This window comes from Saccostrea echinata, unplaced genomic scaffold (genome assembly GCF_033153115.1).
Source record: "Saccostrea echinata isolate AGI-Se365-2 ecotype Australia unplaced genomic scaffold, CSIRO_AGI_Sech_v1 ptg000028l, whole genome shotgun sequence".
NCBI classification, from domain to species: Eukaryota; Metazoa; Mollusca; class Bivalvia; order Ostreida; family Ostreidae; genus Saccostrea; species Saccostrea echinata.
This window is the reverse complement of record NW_026889777.1, coordinates 8,534,886-8,558,087: the sequence shown is the minus strand read 5'-3', so window position 1 is coordinate 8,558,087 and position 23,202 is coordinate 8,534,886. Positions and strand designations below refer to the sequence as shown.

At 32.7% G+C, this 23,202-nt stretch overlaps 1 protein-coding gene across 1 annotated transcript in view; it reads right to left on the bottom strand.

Moving 5' to 3' along the window:
• The window catches only part of LOC133193978 (T-box transcription factor mls-1-like), a 158,454-nt gene that overhangs the window by 67,695 nt on the left and 67,557 nt on the right, over positions 1-23,202 (bottom strand). The window contains exon 2 of the mRNA XM_061329890.1: positions 4,818-5,085. Coding sequence (XP_061185874.1) covers positions 4,818-5,085 — 268 coding nt within the window. The remainder of the gene's footprint in view (positions 1-4,817; positions 5,086-23,202) is intronic.

Below are 23,202 nucleotides of genomic sequence, written 5' to 3'. Positions count from 1 at the left end.
TAAAGGACCTGTTTCCATAGTAAAACTGTGTCATCTCAAGGTTTAAAGTTTATGATTGCAAAATGTATTCCTTTAATGAATATTCAAGATGAGTACATCGAATTCTATCTACAATATGTGTGTTCTCTTCTTCAAAACAGTGATTATATAAAGAATTGATTAAACTCTTAATCAGATACATCTTAGGTAGTTGTTACAATGTACATGTATGTGTTCAAAATTGTTGCCATGGGATATGTAAATATAAAAAAAAATCATTAGACCAAAATTAAATTGTCCATTTGCTACAAGACAGCAATTTTTGACTTTTGGACACAGTCATTGTCACTTCTGAATTGCTGTTAAGCATTAACTATAGGACTCAGAACATGTTTATACATGTTATTTTTTTTTCAAAATTCAGGGTACATTGCCATGGTAACCATGTTACATAGCAACACACTTTTGCCTCATGGATTAAAGGTATCAAATTCTTGACAACACATATAGCAAAATTGAAGAAATTCTGTGACTATGTATACCCCTGCTCATATATAAGATTCAAAGTAATTACAGAGAATGAATCTTTCAAACACTCAGTGAAATCAAGTGGTTGTTATGCGCTCAAAATCGTTTCCATGGGAAATTTATATAACAAAAATACTTTTATGAGGTCCATAATGCGTTTTTGAGTCTGCTTAACTGCAATTTTAGGACTAAATTTGAAACATTTCTTACTAATGTACATGAATATCTACCAAAATTAATCCTTGCCGCCTTGTTGCTATGCGGAATTTGCTGTTGCCCTGTAAATAAGTAATTGTACAATAGTCGTTAGTTTGCTAAGAAGTCTGATTTATATTCTATCACTTTAAAAAATTTATTTTTCCTACTCTAAGATAACAATTTATAAAATATTTCTTTGTAGCACTTTACAATTTTTCACTGTTTATTAGTTAAAACATCCATTTTTGTTGCTAGGCAACGGGCACTAATTTTCAAAAAAACCCACGTATTTGAATTCGGATTTCAACAGAGAAATCCAACTCCTTTTATGTGAAATACATGCAAGTCTATCACAGAACTATTTTTAAATCTGATATGTACGTGTTGGGTTGTTAAAACACTTAAAATGTGTTCATTATACCAGTGAAGAGGATTTATTTTTTCATGTTTACATTTCATTTTAAATCTTAAAAGATTAGTGACTTTTCGTCCGACCACATGGAAAAAGTGGCTGGTTGCTAGAGGAATTTCTTTAACCAGGTTTCCTAGTAACCATGAACTAAAACATTTTTTTTTAATTTTAAATATATGGATCATAGTGCAAGAGAAAATCTATGTGTGGAAAATCATCAAATTCTGAGGACCTTCAAGTATCACCTTTTTGTCTGATTTTTATATGGACTGGTACTTAAAATGTAGACAGACTGGACCCTGATATTTATAGACCAATATCAATCCTCACACTTTGTCAAATATCATTATAAAACATGTCACAAATCATATTCGTAGCCTTTTGTCAAAGTTTGATCTCTTATGCCAAACTGGTCTTACTAAACTTTCTGATGAATTGTTACAGTTACAAGCAATGGATAATGATAAATTTGCTGTCATAACCTTTCTTGATTTTAGTAAGGCCTTTCATCCAATTAATCATGATATTTTGATTAAAAAACGTATAATGCTACAAGTTTGGCCCCAAAGCAGTGCAATGAATTGACAGTAACTTTCAGAGTGTCTACTTTGGTAACGTAGAATCTGAAAAAAAGTTAGAGGGGGAGTGTCAAAGAGATGAATTATAAGTTCACTTCTCTTTTTAATTTTTATTAAGGATCTTCCATTATTTCTCGAAAATTCTATTATTGACATATCCCGATAAGGCTACATTACACATTTCAAACAGTTATTGTTCTTCAACGCAAAATGTGCTATCCTCTGACTTAAACAATAATGAAATATGGTGCTCGAAAAATCAGGTGATTTTGAACACTAGCAAAACTAATTTATGTTCTTATGCATACAGTTTATGTTCTTATGCATACACCAACGACGGTCAGAGCTGACCAGCCAGAATCTCTTCTACAGGTGTCAGATCATTGTCTGAAAAGTGTTACACATGAACAAAATCTTTCGAATCCATATTGAAAATTCTCCCAATTTCAATTCACAAATCGATGGCATTTGTAGATAATGATTTCAAAGAAATCTGTATTACGTGGAATCAAGAAATATATATCCTTAAATACGATAAAATTTATTTAATAACGCCTATATTATATGCCATCAATCGATAATTGTTAAAAAAATGTGACAATGCCTGTAGCCTTAATAGGACTCTTAAGTTACACAGATGAGCAGCTCGCTGTATTCTTGATGATGCCTATGATAAACCATTAAAAACAAAGAAAACTCTAAATAGGCCAAGGATCAATTTAAATTTTAAAAACTGTAAACAAGTGCGTAGAATCTATAAATAATAGTATATATATTGCTAATATATAGTGTGTTTATTTCATAACGTATAGCTGTAGTATATATTTTTTTTATTTATTTCTATATATATATATATATAAATGTAATTTATATAGAGGGCTAAAGGATGAGTAGTGTTTACACCTGTTGAGGCACCCTCTTTAAACAAATATTGTACGATGCATCAATTCAAAACAAAGAGCTAAAGCCACGAACCATCATATTTGGCCCTGTGTTTTTTCACAAAAATAAAGCTTCGATTCAAGAAGAATACTATACGTTAAATGTTAGAGGACAACATACTTCTTTTCCATATATAACTCATTTCTTTATATAATGCGCCATCAAGCACGTGCGACAGTTGGAAAATGCTACAGTTTCATAAAAACGTTAAAAATCTGTTTTTTTTTTTTCGACAGATTTCCCATAGTTAGATGTGGCCACGGTCAAGAACAACTTTTATACTTCCCATAGATATAGATATTGCCGATGCAAATCTTTATGCTTATTATAGTTGTTGTTCGTGGCTGTGGACAATATGAAATTTGATTTTATATTTAAATTTTGATGGATCAAATAATCACTAATTTGAGAATCAATCGTTTACATTCAACTCATGTAATAATAAAAAAATATAAATTTCACAAAATATGCTAGAAAATCAGTCTATTGTTCATTTAAAACGCTAAATGTGAAAAAAGAGTCAACTATATACATTTTCTGAAATAAATATCTGGAAAAACTTTTGGTTTTTACTATGACTAGGTCATTATATATGACGTAACTAGCAAAACGTCAGTTGTGACGTCATAAAGACTATAAATTATTTGGTATGTTGCTGAAAATTTTTAATGCTCTCGAATAATGAAATTAAGATACTGTCCCTATCTATATGATTTAAACACAACTGGATGATACCATCAAATAATAAATTAACAGAAATTCCCTCCACGGTGTTTTTCTTTACTACCCCTATCCCCCCTAAACTAATTCAAAATACTGTTGTTATCAGTATTAAAAGGCATGAATTAAATTGTAAACAAATTAATAGAGAAAGATAGGTATAACGTTAGACCTTTATAAAACAAGCGGAATAATAATCATATAGCTTGCTGTCCAAAGAGAAAATAAAAAAGGGGGAAAAAATGGATTGAAAAAATACGCATTAAGATAATCATCTACATCTACCGAAATTCACCCTTTTGTGTACATGCAGAAGAATTATCTCAGTGGATTTACAAAATTCAGTCATATCGATAACTTATACCTCTCATGTGTCCTATTTGCTTTCAACAAAATAAATTTTCCATTTTAATTTCTGAAAAAATGCAAAAACAATATATAGGAGTGTACAGTGATCTTTCGATGATAGTTTTATTTCAAAAGACAAATTTCAGACCTTTAATATATAAAAGTTTGTTGTGGTGTTCCTCCTTTAAGTAAAACATTTAAGGACTATTAAGTTGTTAGGCATTATATAATGATAATACTGAAAAGATTTACAATGAAATTAGAATAATATTATTTCGACAACCATATGTCTTCACCATGGTGAGTTGTTGATAGTCTCACCATTTCATCTTAAAGGTGTAATTTATTCCTATATCAGGTTTACTTTTTCAAATAACTATTCCTTCAGTAGCATAAAAAGTTATCTGGACTATACGGCTTGAGCGAATTAAAGCTGTAATTTGCATTCAGATTTAATAGGGTGGCCAAAGCGTTTTACTTGCAAGCATATATCCAAGGATTGTCTTGAAGATTTTGCCCATAGAATTAAAAAAATATTAACAAATTATGATTTTCATATTGATAAATATTATTAAAATAAGTAAAGTAAAATTAGATATAGAAAAAGTTATGATTAAAAAACACATGTTAACATCACCATCATTTCGTTTATTGTTTAAAATTATATACATCCATGAGTTGTTGCTTTACATGTATAGGCAGTGACCATCGTTGATGGTGAATAAATAGATTGTTCAAAAGTTATTAGTATGATCGATTTCGGGTAAAATAAAATAATAACATTTGGTACTTTGGACTTTGTTTTCCGCACGAAGGCAATAGTTCTAACCTTAGGTAAAATGCCTTCGTACCTTTCGAATAAACTCATACTATATACTTTACTAATTTATAATGATAGTATACTTAGTATATATAATAATAATTTATACCAAGGTACATTCTTATTATTTTCATGGGTTTAGGTAAGATTTGAAGCCGTTACCCGTTCATAATTCCATAAATAATTCCTATATATACTAAGAAATTTCGTTTATCTTGCTAAATTATTTTACATAGTAGGAGAATCACTTTTGTCTTGTTAGAATATTTGACAAAGAAGAAAAATCACTTACAATCCCAGCCTTGGTGCTTGGTTTGTTTGTCAATTTCATCTTTTCAAAGGAAATCTTTCGAGTCATCCACTCCGATCCAATCCGAGGAGAGTCCTGGTGTTTGAAGGGTTGATTCTTATATTCTTCTTCCTTTCTCGAGATTGGAACCCATTTATTGTTCAGAAACTTGAAGCTTTTCTTGCTGGCGGGTATGATGTCAAAAATGACGTCATATAATCCAAAAGGATCAAGGCCTCTTAAGTAAAATTCGACGTATGGAAACATCCTCCTGAAAATTCACGAGCATTTTGATATGTATAACAAAGTAACAAACTAATATTCATTTATCAATAAAATCTCTTAATCAATTTAGTTTCAAAAGTATACAATTATGAAAATTTTGGGTAGTGAATATTGTTCGAAATTCACCAGAAAAACGTCAATTAAAATAACCGAGGCGAAGGTCAATATTGATATTTTTCTAGTGAATAGCAAAACATATACACCAACGAAAGAGTTAATTTGTTTTAATATATAATCCGGATTTGATTGATTCGTTGATTGTTGATATCCTGTTTTATTCCCATTTGAGTATTTTTCACTCAAAAAGGGCAACGCACTTTGAAAAAATTACGCACTTTGAAATTTTTTACCAAATTTTCTAAAATTGGGACAAAATCAACGCACTTTGGAAAAAAAATCAAAGTGCGTTAAATTTTGGACAATATCAACGCACCTCGATTTTTTTTCAAAGTGCGTTAAGAGTGTACATCAGCATTTTTTACCATGGAGACACCTGACGCACTTTGAAAAATATGTATAAAACAAGAAATTCTGGGCTTAGATTTTAATAATAGACAACATTATTTTGTTTTATTTCTTTCGAAAAACTAATGAATTTATCTACCTTCATCAAGAACGAGGAGAAGACAAGTTGAAGGTCCCTCAACTCAACTTTTTATTTTTCCTACCAAAATTTATGTATTGACATAACTGGTATGATATTGATATTCTGTCTCCTAATAAATTTGAGTTAACGTAAAACAGATGAAAAATTTAAATAAGATTTCCTGAAAAAAAAAATAAATAACGCACCCTAATATATTAAAGAAGGGAGACTCAGGGGCCACATCGCTGATCTAAGCAACAATAGCAAACTGATTATACTTTGGCTAAAGAAGCTTTGCAAAATTAAATACGATACAAATAAAAAAATAATAATACTAATGAAATAACTGTATATAAAAAAGGGGCCATCATATTGTGCGGGGATAAACTATTTCTTAAGTGACGTCATCACCGAAAAGTTATCTAACTAGTGATATTAAAGCACTTTGAAAAGAATTTTTTCAAGCATTAACTTGATCCCAAATTTAACGCACTTTGAAAAGAAATTTTCAAAGTGCGTAATTTTTCGAAGTACGTTGTAACAAATGCTTTAAATTTAGACCTTTACTCGGCACCGAGGGCCATTGAGCTGTGACGTCTCTTTATTGTGCCAACGCCTACTGCGACAAGGGATCTTGGTTTTTAAGGTCTCATCCGAAAGACACATGACTTTCACTCTTAATGCGGGCGCTTGACGAAGGAACAGTCACTTCCTAAGTTTACGTCTCAGGTTCGACGCGGTTCGGCGAATGAGAATCGAACCCAGACCTCCCGATCATAATGCGGACCACCTACCACAAGGCTACCGTGACAGGTACTGTCTGGATTTGAATAAATACTTTCTGACGACACAATTTTCATGAACAAACTTCTGTCGTAAAAGCTTAAACTTGTCCGAATTACGTTATAACTACCATGTTTTCCTTTTGTTGTGTGTAAGAGATTGAAATGTTTGAAAAATATTCCACCGATATGCTTGATAATTTTTTTTCCTGCTCAGATACAAAGCTCTCTCCAGCTGTTGCAACCAGTGTTTGCAACGTTGTCTAAGATGACGTTTTAGACGTCACAGTCGCCGCTGCACGCGCACTGACCATCCAGTGAATACGGCTTTCAATGTATATCTTTTTTTAGTTTTATGATGTGATCAATTAGTTTGCTCGCGTGATAACGCGAGCAAATTGATTGATCATCATCATAGAGCACAAAACGAAGACAGTTATTTCTTATATCCACATTTTTACCTCATACAATTAGAAAACTATTTTTATTCAATAATAAGAAATCTTAGCAAGTCTCACTCACCGTATTACTAAGTGTATTACTAAGCAACAACCAGAGAAAGCATCCAGTTCTGTGACTTGCTGAACAAATAGCTTTATGATGTTATATTTATATCCTCTGAATATTTTTTCCTTTATCTCTTAAGAAAACCATTGTCGTTTATCAGTCAATAAACAAAAATAAGCATATCACCTGTACAGATTTTTTGAGCAGTGTCTCGTGGCTCTTTCATCAATGAAACTTACGATGACGTGCAAAACAATAATACAATTTTTAATCTACTCAATCCTACTTTAGATGATTATTTGTACAGATATAAATACAAACGATAAAATGTCTTTTTTTTTTGTTATTATGGGAATCAACGTTGCAGGTACTGCAGAAAAAAAAATGCATAACTCGAGTAAGATTCCGTTGATATCGTATAACATTACTTGGCTACGTCACAATGAGTTACGTCAAAAACGTATTACTCCGATTGTCGTTACTTTTAAAATATGCTCAATTTGAAGCCATTTTGGAGGAAATTTGTCTTATTGTCTACGCTGAAATTAAATTATAAGGAATGAAGCTTATTTTAACCTATGTTATACGATATAACATAACTTGGGACAGTTTACGTTTTTTTATAAACCGCTTTGCGGTTTATAAAGCGTAAACTGTCCCAAGTTATGTTATATCGTATAACATAGGTTAAAATAAGCTTCATTCTTTAAATAATTCCCATTCTAACAACCAAGAAAAGAAAAGCATTTCATTGTTTAAATGAAGCTTTTTCCTTATTATTATTTTTTCTTATCTCGGACAAAGGCATTTGAAAATGGAAGTACATGTATATAGTGGCATGAACCGTTTGCTTTCATACAGATTATTAAGGGACTGTAATACACTATTTAATACTCAGTAATTGTTTTTATATTACTTCAGTATTTATTGCTTTCATGCTTTCTGGTGTTATCAGTGGTCTGCATTTTTCTTCTGTTTCTAGTGTCCTGTTGTTTATAGAATTTTTGAGATTGACCACACTTCCCTATCTTCGCCTTTTCCATTTTCTCCTTAGTATTTCATAGAGTAGAGGAAAAAATGAAATACAAGAAAATCTTTAATCAAGGGGAACTAGATCTTCCCGGTAAAAGATGAAATTATGGTGTTTTACCCCAACCATTGGGTACAAAAGACGGTTCTGCATGATGCTAGTCAAACTGTATACGACACACTCGCGATTTTACATTTGGAAGGTTACACCATATATTTTATTCTTTAAAGAACCTTATAAGAAAAGAGAGAATTAATTTCTAGAATATTGTATAAGTGAAAAAAAGAGTTAACACTTCAGGATAGTTTCAACATGAGGAAAAAATCTACGACTTACGTAACGTTAAAATGCTGCTCCAGGTAAATGGACATATGCAAGTTTATAATTTCATAGGACTTATCTAATGATCATATTAACTATAGACATTCTGCACATTTGTTTTACTTTTTTCTTGATTAAATGTTGACGAATTTGTTGGGTTTTTTTTTTCTTGAATAAATGTTAACGAATTTTCAAGAATGTATCTCTTTCCTTTTTGGAGTAAATGTCTCAATAACAGCCCTCGTAATTAAGTATTAAAAACACTTTAGAAGTAAAATGTATGGAGATAACGAACAATATTTAAGCTTAAAAGTTCATTAAACAATACATTATGGTGAAGATGAGGCCAAAATAAAAATTACCTTTATTTCCCCGAACGCGACCGACCCACTTAAATCATGCCGACTAAAATTTTTTTTTTAAATAAGATTATTCAAATATTTTTTTTATTGTTTATCAACTTCATAAAATACAATTTCATCAAAATCCGTTTTTATCAGAACGGCGGCTTTTGTTTTACTCTCATTTTGCGCCCACAACATGTGGCCACAGAGGGTTATAATTAGTTCGTGTTATAAAACACGTATCGATTTTATATTTCTTTAACTTATTAGAATCCTTCACTCTTGAAACATTTCGTGAATTAAATATACCACAACTAAGGAGTGTTAAGAAGGTATTTACAAATGTGTCTTGTAAAATTAACGTACTTAGTAAGCATGGCAAAGCCTGCCCATGAGTAGATCAGGGGTCCACTTTGTTTATGCATATCAATAAATTTCACTGCATTTCATTTGTTTCGATCTAATAAACATTTCATGTATGATCCTATTTTTACTATATAGGACGATTGGAGTTGTAAATATGTCTTTGTATAATTATTTCATCTTGATAAATATAATTCAGATGTGGTTTCTTCATTCCTGTTATGTATGGGGGTAAACTTCGTGACTATAACATTAGATATATGAAACTTTAATCATTTAATTAAGATATGGTTTGGTTGAATTCAATATTGTTTATACATGTACACTCTTTCCAAATAGTGTTGAAATCTTTAAAAGTGGCTTAATGTAAGGATTCTTGAGACGTCCATTGTATTTTTCTTTAATTAGACCCTTTTAAATAGGTTGTTTCTTTGCTTTAAAATACCTTCAAAAATTGTAAGGCCTACAACATTTGAACACCTGCCTGGTGGAGGGCTCCGTATTTAGACTTTTACTCGGCACTTATGGCCATTGATCACTTAGCATCAGTAAGGGATCTTTTTCGTGCCAACATCACATGTGTACTGCGACACTGGACCTACGCTTTTAACGCTCTCATTCAACTGACCAATCTCCACGATCCACGTCGGAACCTGTGCCTTAAAATAAGCTTCTGAATTACGTCCTGACTCCAAAATGAAACAGTAGAATCACTGCGCCACGCGAGGCACTTGACATTGTGTCTGTGTAAGTACTCGAAGATGATAGTATGTTTGAAAAATATACTCGGATGTCCGATTGTTGAATATTTGCGAATCTTGTCTTTCTGTAAATATTTGATTTCGATAAATTTACGCCGGCCTGAGATATTTCACATGTTCAAATGAATGATTTTTCTGAACTAATTTACCATACATGTTGCTTCATTTGTATGATGTATGGTTTAAAATCGGTTTCTTTAGTTCTTTCTTATTTATAAAGATATTATTTTATTTTTCAGAATGTATTTTCAAAACTGCTGCCAGAAAAAAAAATAATTTACCTACCTACCTACCCAACTTGAGATTTTAGGGTCGGGTTAGGGGAAACAAAGATAGTTTTAATGATGGCCTGACTTTTTTTATTATCAGCTTCCATGAGGCGAGCATGTTATTGTTTTACAAAGACGATATGATTAACAGCGAGAGCGCGTTCTTAAATAAATAAATCAAATAACAAACACATTAAAACATGATTTTTATTTGATTGTTGTATAAAAAATTATTAATGGTAGAATTTTTTATTTAAAAAAAAAAAGAACATTTGTAGTCGGAATCGGTATACAGAAGTTGCAAACTTGTACTTTTTTTGTTCTGAGAGACGATTTTTTTTATAAGCTGTGAGACCACAACAGCTCATTCAAGAGTAAGGTTTACTTAATCTGTCCCTTGTCACTCTGTAAATAATTTTACCCGGTTGGAATCAAAATTAACAAATGTGTTAACTACACTTTGAAACATAATACTGCATGTATCGGATTTTGATTTTGAACAAACGATGTTGCCATAGTTATAAATAAAAAAAAATATGTGAAATTCTTTCAAAAGGTTATTTTTCCGTAAGATTCGGTCCGATTTTGATAAATTAAATTTACTCATTCTTCTAGACAACTATAATAGGAAACATTAATCCGATTTTATTGATTTTTAGAGAAGGTGTCCCTTGGTTACTGCAAATAGAAAACAAAAACTTTTTTTAGTTGATAACAAAATTAATTCAAACAGTAAAGTACTATATATAGGTAATTTCTGTATTTCATTTTTCGACGAACGGCATTATTTATGTAACGTGCAAGGAAGGTCACTACTTGTGAAACCCCGCGGGCTCCTACCCGTGATGGAAACGGATAGTCCTGAGATGCTGCAAATATATACAATGCGCAATTTTAATAACTAGATACTGCGTATATATGGTCCTTACTGGTAGCGACCAAGTTACAATGGCATGGGAGTCCACAAATCAAGCGCACTTCCACAAGGGACAAGCAGGGATGACCGCACACCTGTCCTTGCGCAGTGACAAGCAGGGATGACCGCACCCATGTCACTAACGAAACAGTTACACCAGTGCTCTACCACAAGATACAGTCAGGGAAATCCGCACATCTAATCTTGCGCAGCAACAAGCAGGGATGTCCGCACACTTGCTGCTAAAAGATGCCAAGTTCAGAGCAGGGATGACGACCCACTCTGGCGAGTAATAAGCAGGGATGATCGCACACTTACCATCTAACACTATACAATATAAGCAGGGATTTTTCAACGGCCTTGTCGAGTTTGACTTCTAAAACCTTACTTTAACCAATCGCCAGTGAAAACCCCATATATTCCAAAAACCATATATAATACAAAGTGATTACTATAAGTAAGCTAATAACTAACAAATATTTATCAATCCAAGTAGAGAAAGATACAAGGATTATAATTGATTATTTAAATTCTAATTCAACATTACTGTAATATCAGGCCTGTAGGAGGCAAATTCACTTTGAGGAGGCTCAACCATACATTTTCAGTTGAGGGGGCACTATCACTACCAAAATTCCTTGACAAGCCAAAAAAAAAAAAAAAACTGGTCATCAGGCGTTATTATTGAGGGGGCACAAGCATATAGTAGCTATGTTTTCTATAGTATTCTATATATCGGCAAAATTATTGGGGGGGGGCACACCCCCCCGTGCCCCCCCCCCCCCCCGGTTCCTACAACCATGAATATTAATTACAGTAAAAATGATAAGTAATTAAATATAACAAGGGCGATAATTCTCGCAATAACGATAAAAAAGACAATTAAGTTTTCAGCTTCATTTATAATAAAAAGTTCTAAGAATTTTTTTTTTAAAACTATATTCCTCATGCAGATTTAGTCCAATTTCAGTAAAACTTTATACACAAGTAAGCAACAATGAGATTTACAACACACTAGGATACATGATTATGTGATTGGATTACGTTATTAAGGGTTTCAAAAGAAAGAAAAAGAAAATTCTATGAATTCAAAATGATACTACCTCCAGGATTTGGTCGGACTTCAACAGAACTTTATGCACATGTAGACTACACACTTAGATACATGGTCTTTCTTTTGATTTTTTTTAAATCTATGAAATCGAGGTGCTGACAAAGTTGTAAATTCATTCGAAATGCGATCTCTCTACCGTTTTTGTTCGAATAAAAAAATATCCAAAATGTTAATGTATTTTTGGGAAGTAATATTCCCATCGACTTCTGTAAATGTTCCGACTCCTTCATGAGGAATACACCCCCATAACATCGCCAAGTACTTTTCGATTCCACAGACGCCAAGACATAGTTATTATAGCATTATTTATAGGGATAGACAATTTTTTTTACCTTTACTATCCATCTTGTCAATTGCTAAATATTTGACAGATATTACGTCACTTTTATAAAATGATGTCATTAAATTATTGTATACACTAAACGGAAAGGAATATTCAACAGCAGCTTGTTTAGAGTGATTTATTTACCAACGCTAAAGAAAAAAAATGACTTTCTGAATTTTGATGTTTCGGCAGCCATTTTTATGACAGACTTCTGGTCAGGTACTTCTCGTGTATCATTTTTTATTCGAATAAAAACTGTGGAGGAGAAGCATTTTGAAAGAATTTTATTTCATCAAAATGTTTTATTGTTAATATCACGTTTGGCAGAACCTTTCGTAAAATCAAAATCTGATAGAATTAGTGTACCTTTCTCCTGAAATACAAATGTATGACCTGTTAATTTGTTTTATTTCTGGAGTGGTGACAACTTATTCCAGGACGATAATACGGAAAACCGAAAACAACGAAATTAAATGTCTAACTTGGCCATCACAATCTCCAGATATAAATAATTGAAATGTGTGGAGAACCATAAAAATTGTCTTCAGAGACAGGTTAACAATATTTATCTCAAGACCTCATCATGAAAGTAAAGGAAATATGGCGATCCTTGCCTCAGCACTACATTTAGAGCATTTACGCTTCAATTCTAAGGCAAGTTATTAAATCTTAGTGTCATGCAACTAAATACTAGAGATAAAAGGGTAAGTACTTATTATTTATTGAGTTTTGTTTCATTTTTGAATTTTGCATTTACATCGTTCACATTTCGTTACGCCAGCCATTTTATGACAGACTTTTGGCCAGGTACTTTACATTAAAAAAAACTATTTCAAAATGCTTCTTTTAAAACAGTTTAAGTCAAGTTTTTAATTTACTACACATAAAAAAACACCAAAATGTATATATTTCCTTATATTTTATTTGGTTTCGAGCAATGTGTTGCCATGGCTTATAAAAGCAAAAACTTCTGTCAGTGAAATTCATTCAAAACTGTACTCCTTATGCAGATTTAGCTTGGTTTAAAGTCCTTTAACCAATTGACGACACAAAGATACATAATTCTATATATATTTGGGCCATTAAAAATGTTTTTTGTTATATATTTTTTTTTATTTAACGTGATATTTTAATCACATTTTGTAGACACATAACAATAGATTTAAATAATTTGACTTAAAAACTTCAAATTTATCATCTAAGACGATATTCTTCAAAAACCATGTTGGGTTTTAATATTTTTGATATTTCCAGCAACCAAACATATACCTATACTGGATTCCATAATTTCATAAAAATCCTTACAAATAAAGATAGGTAGGTTTTAGTAAATGTTCTACCAAGCCTCTTCCTTTACTCTTTACCAAAATATTAACAGCAAAAAATTCAAGAAGTGGTGTTAGTCAGATGTGGATACTTAAGAGCCGTATTCTCTGTAAGGACCTCGGATGCAGTACAAAAGAATATCATCAAATATAATAAAACTTGTATGAAAAATTGTGATTGTTAAGGATATTAATTATGTATAAATTAAAAAAAAATGGGTTGTGAAATATCCTCCTGTTTTTGTCCCCTAACCCATTTTATGGCTACCCCCATGTTTTACATGGCCCGTTTTCTCAACATTCAAAATAATTAAATTATACCCAATGGTTGGATTAAGTGAATTGAATTGTGAAAACAGAATGCGAATGATAGATAAAAAATTATTGAACTTTTTCATTAACATCCATTTCTATGATAAACAAGATGAGTTTTTGAAACACTGATGCCCCCGTATGGCAATTTATAGCGAAGGTTAAACTTTCTCCAACCAATCAAACGTTATAGGTAATGTTAAAGTTTTTACAGACAAACAGACAGACAGACGGACGGACGGACTGGGCAAAAACTATATACCCCCGAATCTTCGATACGGAGGTATAAAAATTTAATCTCCTCACCTTTTTTACTCCTAACAAATATGCTAAATAACCAAAACTTCAGTGTCATGTTATTAAAAATCCCAAGATAGGTTTATAAAATATAAACTTTATTTTGAAAGCAAACATACTTGAATATTCATTATTTTGGGTACGTTCTTGTGAATTAAAAATATAAAATGCATTTAAAATTTTTTTTAAAAAATGGTATTTGATAAAGGAGTTATCACCCTTTGTGAAACACTCTAGTGGCAACAGTGAAAGGAGGTTAAAACATTACTATTTGTAAGCATGTCGTCTGGAGTTCTTTTTTACAAGCCATGTGTTTTATAGCAGTATACAGTATTTTTATGATTTAACATTGATAACTTTATGTAATTTTATACAAAAATGCTTAGATAATGCAGTGCAGCTTCCTTCGAAGATGCGAAATTGATTGTTCTGAAGACATACAACAACTCGGGATTTTTAGCAATGACCATGTTCATATAATTTTGTCTCAAGTAGGTCTTAAACCATGTGTTGAACTTGCACAATACAATGACTACCAAATATGCACGGGTCATTTCAACTTTTATTTAAGATTAAATACAGAGAGGTCAATGAAGCTATGAAAAATCCCAAGCCTTCTAAGCTCCCTCCCTCACACTGACAACACCGGAGAAGATGGACTAAGATCTCTTCCAAATAGAAGACATGAAACGTGCAAGCAGAGGTTTAAAGGAAAGCGATATCCTCCATTTGATTCGCCAAGCAGGTATAACACTACCATTTAATACACGTAAGTAACTACAATTTTTTTTTTCGCTTCAATTACATCCAAATATAACTATTCTACTCATCCCACGGTAGTTCATGAGAATATGAACTTCTTAGCTCACCTGAGCTGAAAGCTCAAGTGAGCTTTTCCGATCACATTTTGTCCGTCGTCCGTCTGTCCGTCTGTCTGTCTGTCTGTCCGTCCGTCTGTAAACTTTTAACATTTTCGACTTCTTCTCCAGAATCACTTGGCCAATTTCAACCAAAACTTCCCACAAAGCATCCTTGGGTAAAGGGGATTCAAGTTTGTTCAAAAGAAGGGCCACGCCCTCTTTCAAGGGGAGATAATTAAGAATTAGTGAAAATTTGGTGGTATCTTTTAAAAATATTCTTCTCAAGAACCACTGGGCTGAAAAAGTTGAAACATATGTGAAACCTTCATCACATAGTGAAAATTCAAGTTTGTTCAAATCATGACCCCCAGGGGTAGGATGGGGCCAGAATGGGGATCAAAGTTTTAAATAGGAATATATAGGGAAAATCTTTATTAATTTTCTTCTCAAGAACAAAAAAGCCACAAATAGTCATATTGATATGGAATCATCCTCAGGTAGTGTAGATTCAAGTTTGTAAAAATCATGACCCCGGGGGTAGGGTTGGGCTGCAATAGGTGATCAGTTTTACATAGAAATATAAAGAAAAAAATCTTGAAACTCTTCTTCTCAAGATCAACAAAGCCACAATTAGTCATATTGATATGGAATCATCCTCTGGTAGTGTAGATTCAAGTTTGTTCAAATCATAACCCCTGGAGGTAGGGTGGGGCCACAATTGGGGATCAAAGTTTTACATGAGAATATATAGGAGAAATTTTTAAAAATCTTCTTCTAAAGAACAAAACTACAATTAGTCATATTGATATGGAATCATCCTCTGGTAGTGTAGATTCAAGTTCGTTCAAATCATGACCCCCAGGGGTAGGGTGGGGCCACAATGGGGGATCAAAGTTTTACATGAGAATATATAGGAGAAAGTTTGTACAAATCATGACCCCCGGGGGTAGGGTAGGACCGCAATAGGCGATCAGTTTTACGTAGAAATATATAGAAAAAAAAATCTTGAAAAATCTTCTTCTCAAGGTCAACAAAGCCACAATTAGTCATATTGATATGGAATCATCCTCAGGTAGTGTAGATTCAAGTTTGTTCAAATCATGCCCCCCCCCCCCCCCCTCCCAGGTAAGGATGGCAGACATCTTTAAAATTCCGCTTACAAGGTTAGCAAAGCCATGATTAGTTTTATGAATATAGCATCCTCAGAAAGTTAAGATTCAATTTCACACAAAACATGGCATCTGAGGGTAGGGTATGCCTAGAACAGATAATGAAAGCTTTACATATGAATAAATAGGAGAAGAAATCTGATGATGATGAACAGCAGGGCGTATTGACTCGGGTGAGCGTCGTGGCCCATGGGCCTCTTGTTCTAATTTGCAAAGAATCTTAAGGAAAAATATTTAGAAATGTAAATATAAGAATACTAGTTTGTTAAGGTGTAATACAATTAAAAAGTAATTGAACTTGCAATCAAATAGATTTCCTAGTGGTAAATACAAAAAGAAGGCAATAGATTATTATTTTATCTATTTTGTGTTAATTTTGAATGGGTTAAGTTAATTTCGATCGGGACTGGTCCAATTATTAAAACAATTATTTTTTTAAAAAAATTCGCAATTTCATTTCAGTTTCTTTTTAAAATATGATTGACTACCATGTTCGTCTTAGTTGTAACTAGTTTTATGAAGGTTTTATCCATAGGTTTAAAAAATATTCACAAATACGTCTTTTTTTTCTTTTTTTTTTCTTTTCGTAATTTTCTTTATTTAGAATTAAAATGGATTAAAATGTTTATCCAGCCTTTCTTTACATATTTTATCAGACATTCATATTATGCATTTTTAACAGCAAATTTTAAACCATAAATCACCTTTTTGGCAATAAAACATTTTTTCATTTTCTCTGAAAAAAAATGCAAAAAAAAAAAAAAATAAGAAAAATAAGTCATATCAATAATTAAGAGCTAATATCGGTCTTTCAATATTGAATTCATAGTTTAAAAGGGATGTTTTAAAGATCTATTAAATAAAACTCTGGCGTGACATTACTCTTTAAATAGTGGATAAAACTGGGTTTTCCGCATGTTGAAAAAGCACAAGATTTGATATTTTCAGCCTTCTATCAGCTGTTAATGATTAAGGCAATAGATTAAAATCTTGAATTTTCCATTCATTTGAGAACGCTTTTAAAAAAACAAATTATATTATTAAAAGTGTTCACATTTTTTTGTGTTTGAAATAGGGATGTCAAATCGGTCAATTTTTGATAATCGGTTACTCGGATGTTTTTCCGATCGAGTACCCGGGTACTCGGTAAAAATGAAAATACAACTGTATTAATTTTCTTGAGCCCCGTTAAGCTCTTTTAAACCCCAACGCTGTTTTTATCACGTTTATAAGTGTATATAAACAATGGAGTGCAAGGGAAATGAATTTTGGTAGTGAAATTATTTATAAAATAAACACAAAAGACACAATTAATAAATCAAAAATTTACAAATGGTTTACATTTCTTGTTTAGATCTATTTCATCAACGCAAAAAGAAGGACAATCTGTTGCGCAGGTTTGTGGTGATTAACTAGCGAAAGGGAAGGAACGGACGTTGTTTTGATCGCTAGTCTAATACATGTATTACTAGTATTCCATGTGTTGGTTGTCCCCCCCCCCCATATACACTAAACTTACTACGGCAACTGACTTTCAACATTTTTTAATCTTAAGTTATTTCTAAATATTTCTTCACTTTTGAAGTGGGTAGCTTCATTTTTATGCATTTCCAACCCTGCCGTATATTAATTAAATAATTTAAAAATGATTTGGAAATAATAGACCATACGTAAAGTTAACGATGTTCACTGAAAACAATCATTAAAGCCATCCAAAAATTAAGGACCACAATAGGTGGGAAGAGTTGTGTAACAGGTGATTGGTCACTAATTACTGTATATACACAGCCACAGGCGATAACGGGTGTTTCACAGGTGTAAACAACGACACGCTAATTACCGTATGCATATTTAAGTTATTTTTTGATAAGTTTTTGATAAAAATATGTATTTTGAAATAAGAAAAAATAAACATCCGAGTAACCGAGTACCATTTTTAGTATTCGATACTCGGACGTTCGATCGAGTACCCGGTTAACCGGGTACTCGTTGACATCCCTAGTTTGAAAGAAATACTGGGGTTAAAAATGCTATATTTCACCAAAAAAATCTGCCAAAATCCTTATTATTCTGTCAGTTCTTGTTGCCATGGCAACGGACACCCCAAAACATAAACTAAGTTGGTTTTCACAGTGAGACAAATAAGTTCACTACTCATAAAAAATTCTGTATATCGGGGTCATTTGTTTGAATGACGTCCTTTGATTCATTGGTTTTTACGGAGAATGACTCTTATCAAGTATGAGGAAATTCTAGAAAGTTTGAGATAATTTTTTTTCCAAAATAAATAGCATCAAAGCGTACTACTTTTTATCATTTTATACAAGCATAACTCACGATAAATTAAAGACCAGGCTTTTTGACATCATAGGTGACTGCTTCTTCAATAAATGTGGAGTATTAAGATTTGCATGCCCTTTTATTTGTCATCTGCAAACTCAATTTGTTCAAAACATTTTGATTCTACACATTAGTCCTTCTCGGTTGATATTGAAATGATGCTTGAGAGTCTCATGCATTGATAATAGATAGGAGACCATGTCTTCCAATAATCTGTTGGAATTCCCATGTGTAATAATTGTGCTCTGTTATTAACAGACTTTTTTTTTATAATATTATGATTCAGAATTTATCAAAAAATTTCTTCATGAAAAGAAGCATATTGCTGTGTCCTTCCATTCGACATTTAGATATATCGACGACGATAATCTATTTATAATTAATTTTTTCTTCCAACGTTGATTCGATATATCCCATTGAATTCAAAATAAAAGACACCACATAGTCTGACACATCTATTTCACATTTGAGTGTTTTACTAGAAAAAGACATCGATGGCAAACTGACAACTCAACTAAATGATAAACCTGATGCCTTCAACTTTTCCATCGGATAACTTCTCTTATATATATACATATAGCATTATACCATTATCACCTGTTTATGAAGTTTATGTTTATTAGTTGATTCGAGACGCAACAGCATATTCAACATGCGAACAATTTTCAAAAAGAGAATCTACTGGCAGATAAGATGACGAAAAAGGAATATAAACAATCTTGCTTAAAGTCAACATTTCGAAAATTATATAGTATATGTAGATACAATGACCTTGTTTGCAAATACAATCTGACTTAAGGTCGAATGTTGACTGATGTCTTTCATACAAATTGTGCGGTCATGATTTTCACACTGAATTGTCTACGGATATTTCCGCTTACCCAATCATGACTAATAGCACTTAGCGAGGGTGAACGGTTGGCAGGGGTGATTCACTCCTCCATTGCACTTGATCCTACATCTGTTTTCAGAGCTCGAGGTCTGTTTTTGCTCTATTTATAATTTGCAGTATTTAATTAAACTTTTGAGGATGATGCACATGTATTAGTAATGGTTTATTATCTTAAACATGTCTCCTGTTCATATCTTTAGCCTTTCTGGATTATTTGTGCGGTCAAAATTTCATTTCAAAAGGAAATTGCCCATAACTTGGAACCGGAATCGAATTTCTCCCCAAAATTCTTTCAAATGTAACAGCTTCATGTATAGCGAATTACCTTTGTAAGTTTGAATTTAAACAACTGAATAGTTTTTTTGAGATACCTTGTGCACAAAATTTTGATTAAAAAATAAAATAGTAAAGAAATTCGCTTTCGTTGCTAGCACCTAGTAGGTCTTCCGTCCAATTCTTGATAAGATGAAATTCCTTCACGATTTTTTTCAAACATTCTGAACATTTTTTTTTTTTGTTCAATATTGCATTTCTGATGTTCTCAGACTCTAAACAGAAAAAATTATTGATTTACCAATATGAGCTCTAAAGATACTTCATTACATAATACATAATATATTATCAAACTATTGCATTAAATAATTGAAAATCAAGAAAAACATTTTTTGTTTCAGTAATGTATAACAAAATATTCAATGAAAAAAATAGAGATTAAACACATTTCGCCTCTATGGGTCTCGTGTTCGAAGGATCATTCCCTTTTCTTAATATCAGTTGAACGTTTAACTGAATTTGAACACAATCTGTTCAACAAGTTTTCAGATATTCCTTGTTTCTGAATGATGCAGAGAAGAAATATTTGAACCAGCCACTTAAGTCCTTAATGAGGCCGTATGAGAAAATTCAAAGGTTGCATATGATAACAAAATTAGTCTGAACATGTTTTGTTCAATATTGCTTAAAAAAATATCTTTTCCTTTTCGAGATATAAAGGTAAGCTTTAGTATTCTTGAAATAATATTCCGGAAAAGTTCAATTAATAATAATGTGTATTCTAATAAGAAAACTTCCTTTTATAAAAGACTGAAACTTACTCAACACTACTTTATCACAAAATTGCTGTAAACAACATATGCTCCGGAAGTCACACAGCTCGTGCACTCACCATACGACACCAATTAAGGAATATCTACGTCCTGCTAAGTGGTACAGTGTCCAAACTCAACCTGACAACCAAACAGTCCCAGAAAACAGTTTGACTGGTTTCTCAAAATGTTCGACTGCTCTGGGACCGCTGGGGACTTCTCTAGAAAGCAAACCTAGCAGTAAAAGCAGTTTTTTGGCTGTTTTTCTTTTCACCCATGCGTGAAAAAGCTTCTGATCATGAGTGACAAGAAAGCCCCAACCCTTGTGTATTCAGAAATTGCAGGTTTCCTTTCGAAGTTACACTCATTTTCAGCAGAGAAGTTGTCAAACAAAGGGTTCATGGTCTATTTTGCTCACCTGAGCTCATTGGCTAGGAAGAAGCAGAAATCAGTGCAAGACTGAAAAGTTTTTTTTTTGGGGGGGGGGGGGGGAGGGGGGACAAACTTACACTACCTCAGGATCTTTCCTTATCATTATTGCTAATTATGGCTTTGCTGTTCTTGAGCGAATTTTAAAGATTTTTTCCTATGTATTACTATGTAAAACTCCTTGTGGCCCAACCATATTATGCTAAATTTATACAAATTTGATTCTACACTACCTGAGCCTCAATAATATGAATAATCATGGCTTCGCTGTTCTTGAGCAGAAGCTTTTTTCAAGATGATTCCTATATATTCCTATGCAAAACTTTGACCGTCTGTTGTGCCCCTCCCCACCCCACCCCCTACCACGATTGTCATAAATTGAACAAACTTGAATTCTACAATGCCTTATGTTGATTCTGTATAAATATGACTAATTATACTTACTAGATTTTAAAGATATTTCCATTGTAATGCGTATGATCAGGTTCTTACAAGGGATATACAGGCTTTCCTTTTACTCTGTCTGTGTTAATGATTGGAATGATTATTAAGACAGCTCTGTCTGAGAGTGAATCACACAGTATACTAAATTTTCTCTTATCTAGCGACGGGGACTGGGTAAGGTACAACTTGCACTGTGTTTCTCCCCTAGGTTTTTATTGTTAGATAAGAACTGGGTGTCCTTTACGTCTTCAGATTTACTGCATGTACATCCAGAATTCAACATTAGTTCCCTAGGATACTTGCCATTGGTGCTTTGAATTTATATTGTTTTTTACTTTACTGTTACCCTGAACTTCTTTATTGCTGATTCAACGGACAAATTCTTCAGCTAGCTTCTGAAAGACTGACTTTCCCAAAGCTTTGTCTTATATTATACCTTTGGCTAGTCCATTCCAGTCATTCCAGTATTTGAAGTCTTCAATGTATTTTACGCAAATGCGCCTTTACCATTACACCTACATATTCCTATGTAAAAATTTGACCCACTGTTGTGGACCTGCCCTAGCCCCGGGGGTCATAATTTGAACAAACTTGAATCTAAACTACCTGATGATACTACGATATTAATATGACCAATAATGGCTTAGCTGTTCTAGAGATGAAATTTTTTAATGAAATTTCCTATATATTCCTTTGTAAAGTAAAACTTTGATCCCCTGTTGTGTCTGTGCCCAACCTCCAGGAGTCATGATCTGAAAAAAATGAATCTACACTACCTGAGGATACTTTAATATCAATATGACTTAAAGTGGCTTTGCTGTTTATGGGAGGAGGATTTTTAAAGATATCTCCTATATATTCCTATGGTAAACGTTGACCTCTTCTTGTAGCCCTTCCTTACCCCCGGGGTCATTATTGGAACATCTTGAATCTTCGCTATCTGAGGATACTTTCGTAATAGTATGACTTAAGATGTCTTTGCTTTTCTTAAGATTTTTAAAGACATTTCCTATATATTTCCTTGTAAAACCTCGACCCCCACATACATTTCATCTTTTCTTTACTCAGTGGTTCTTGAGAAGAAGATATTTAAAAGATGCCACCAATTTTTCACGAATTCTTAATTATCTCCCCTTGAAAGAGGGTATGGCACTTCATGTGAGTAAATTTAAATCCCTCTCACCCAAGGATGCCTTGTAGCAAGTTTGGTTGAAATTGGCCCATTGGTTCTTGAGCGGAAGTCGAACATGTGAAAAGTTTGCAGACGACAGACAGGCGTCGGACACTCTTTGATCAGAAAAGCTCTCTTGAGCCTTCGGCTCAGGTGAACTAAAAAGTAGGGATACTTTCTGAAGAAAATGAGATATTAATGTACGTAAACCGCCAATCTCGGAAAAATCAAATCTCTTTACATCATTGCAGTGTTGAATTAATCCGAAAAAAAAATTTAAATATTCTATGTCCTAAAGAAGGAAACAGGCATGTCATGAAAGTTAGATATTCAAAGCGACATGTTGTATCGGAAAGCGAAGTGAAAAAAACATTCAATGCCGTTTTTTCACCGCTTCAAAAACCTTATAATTAATTCACTGTCCATCAAAAAACTATCTTTCTCCCTTCACTTAAACAAAA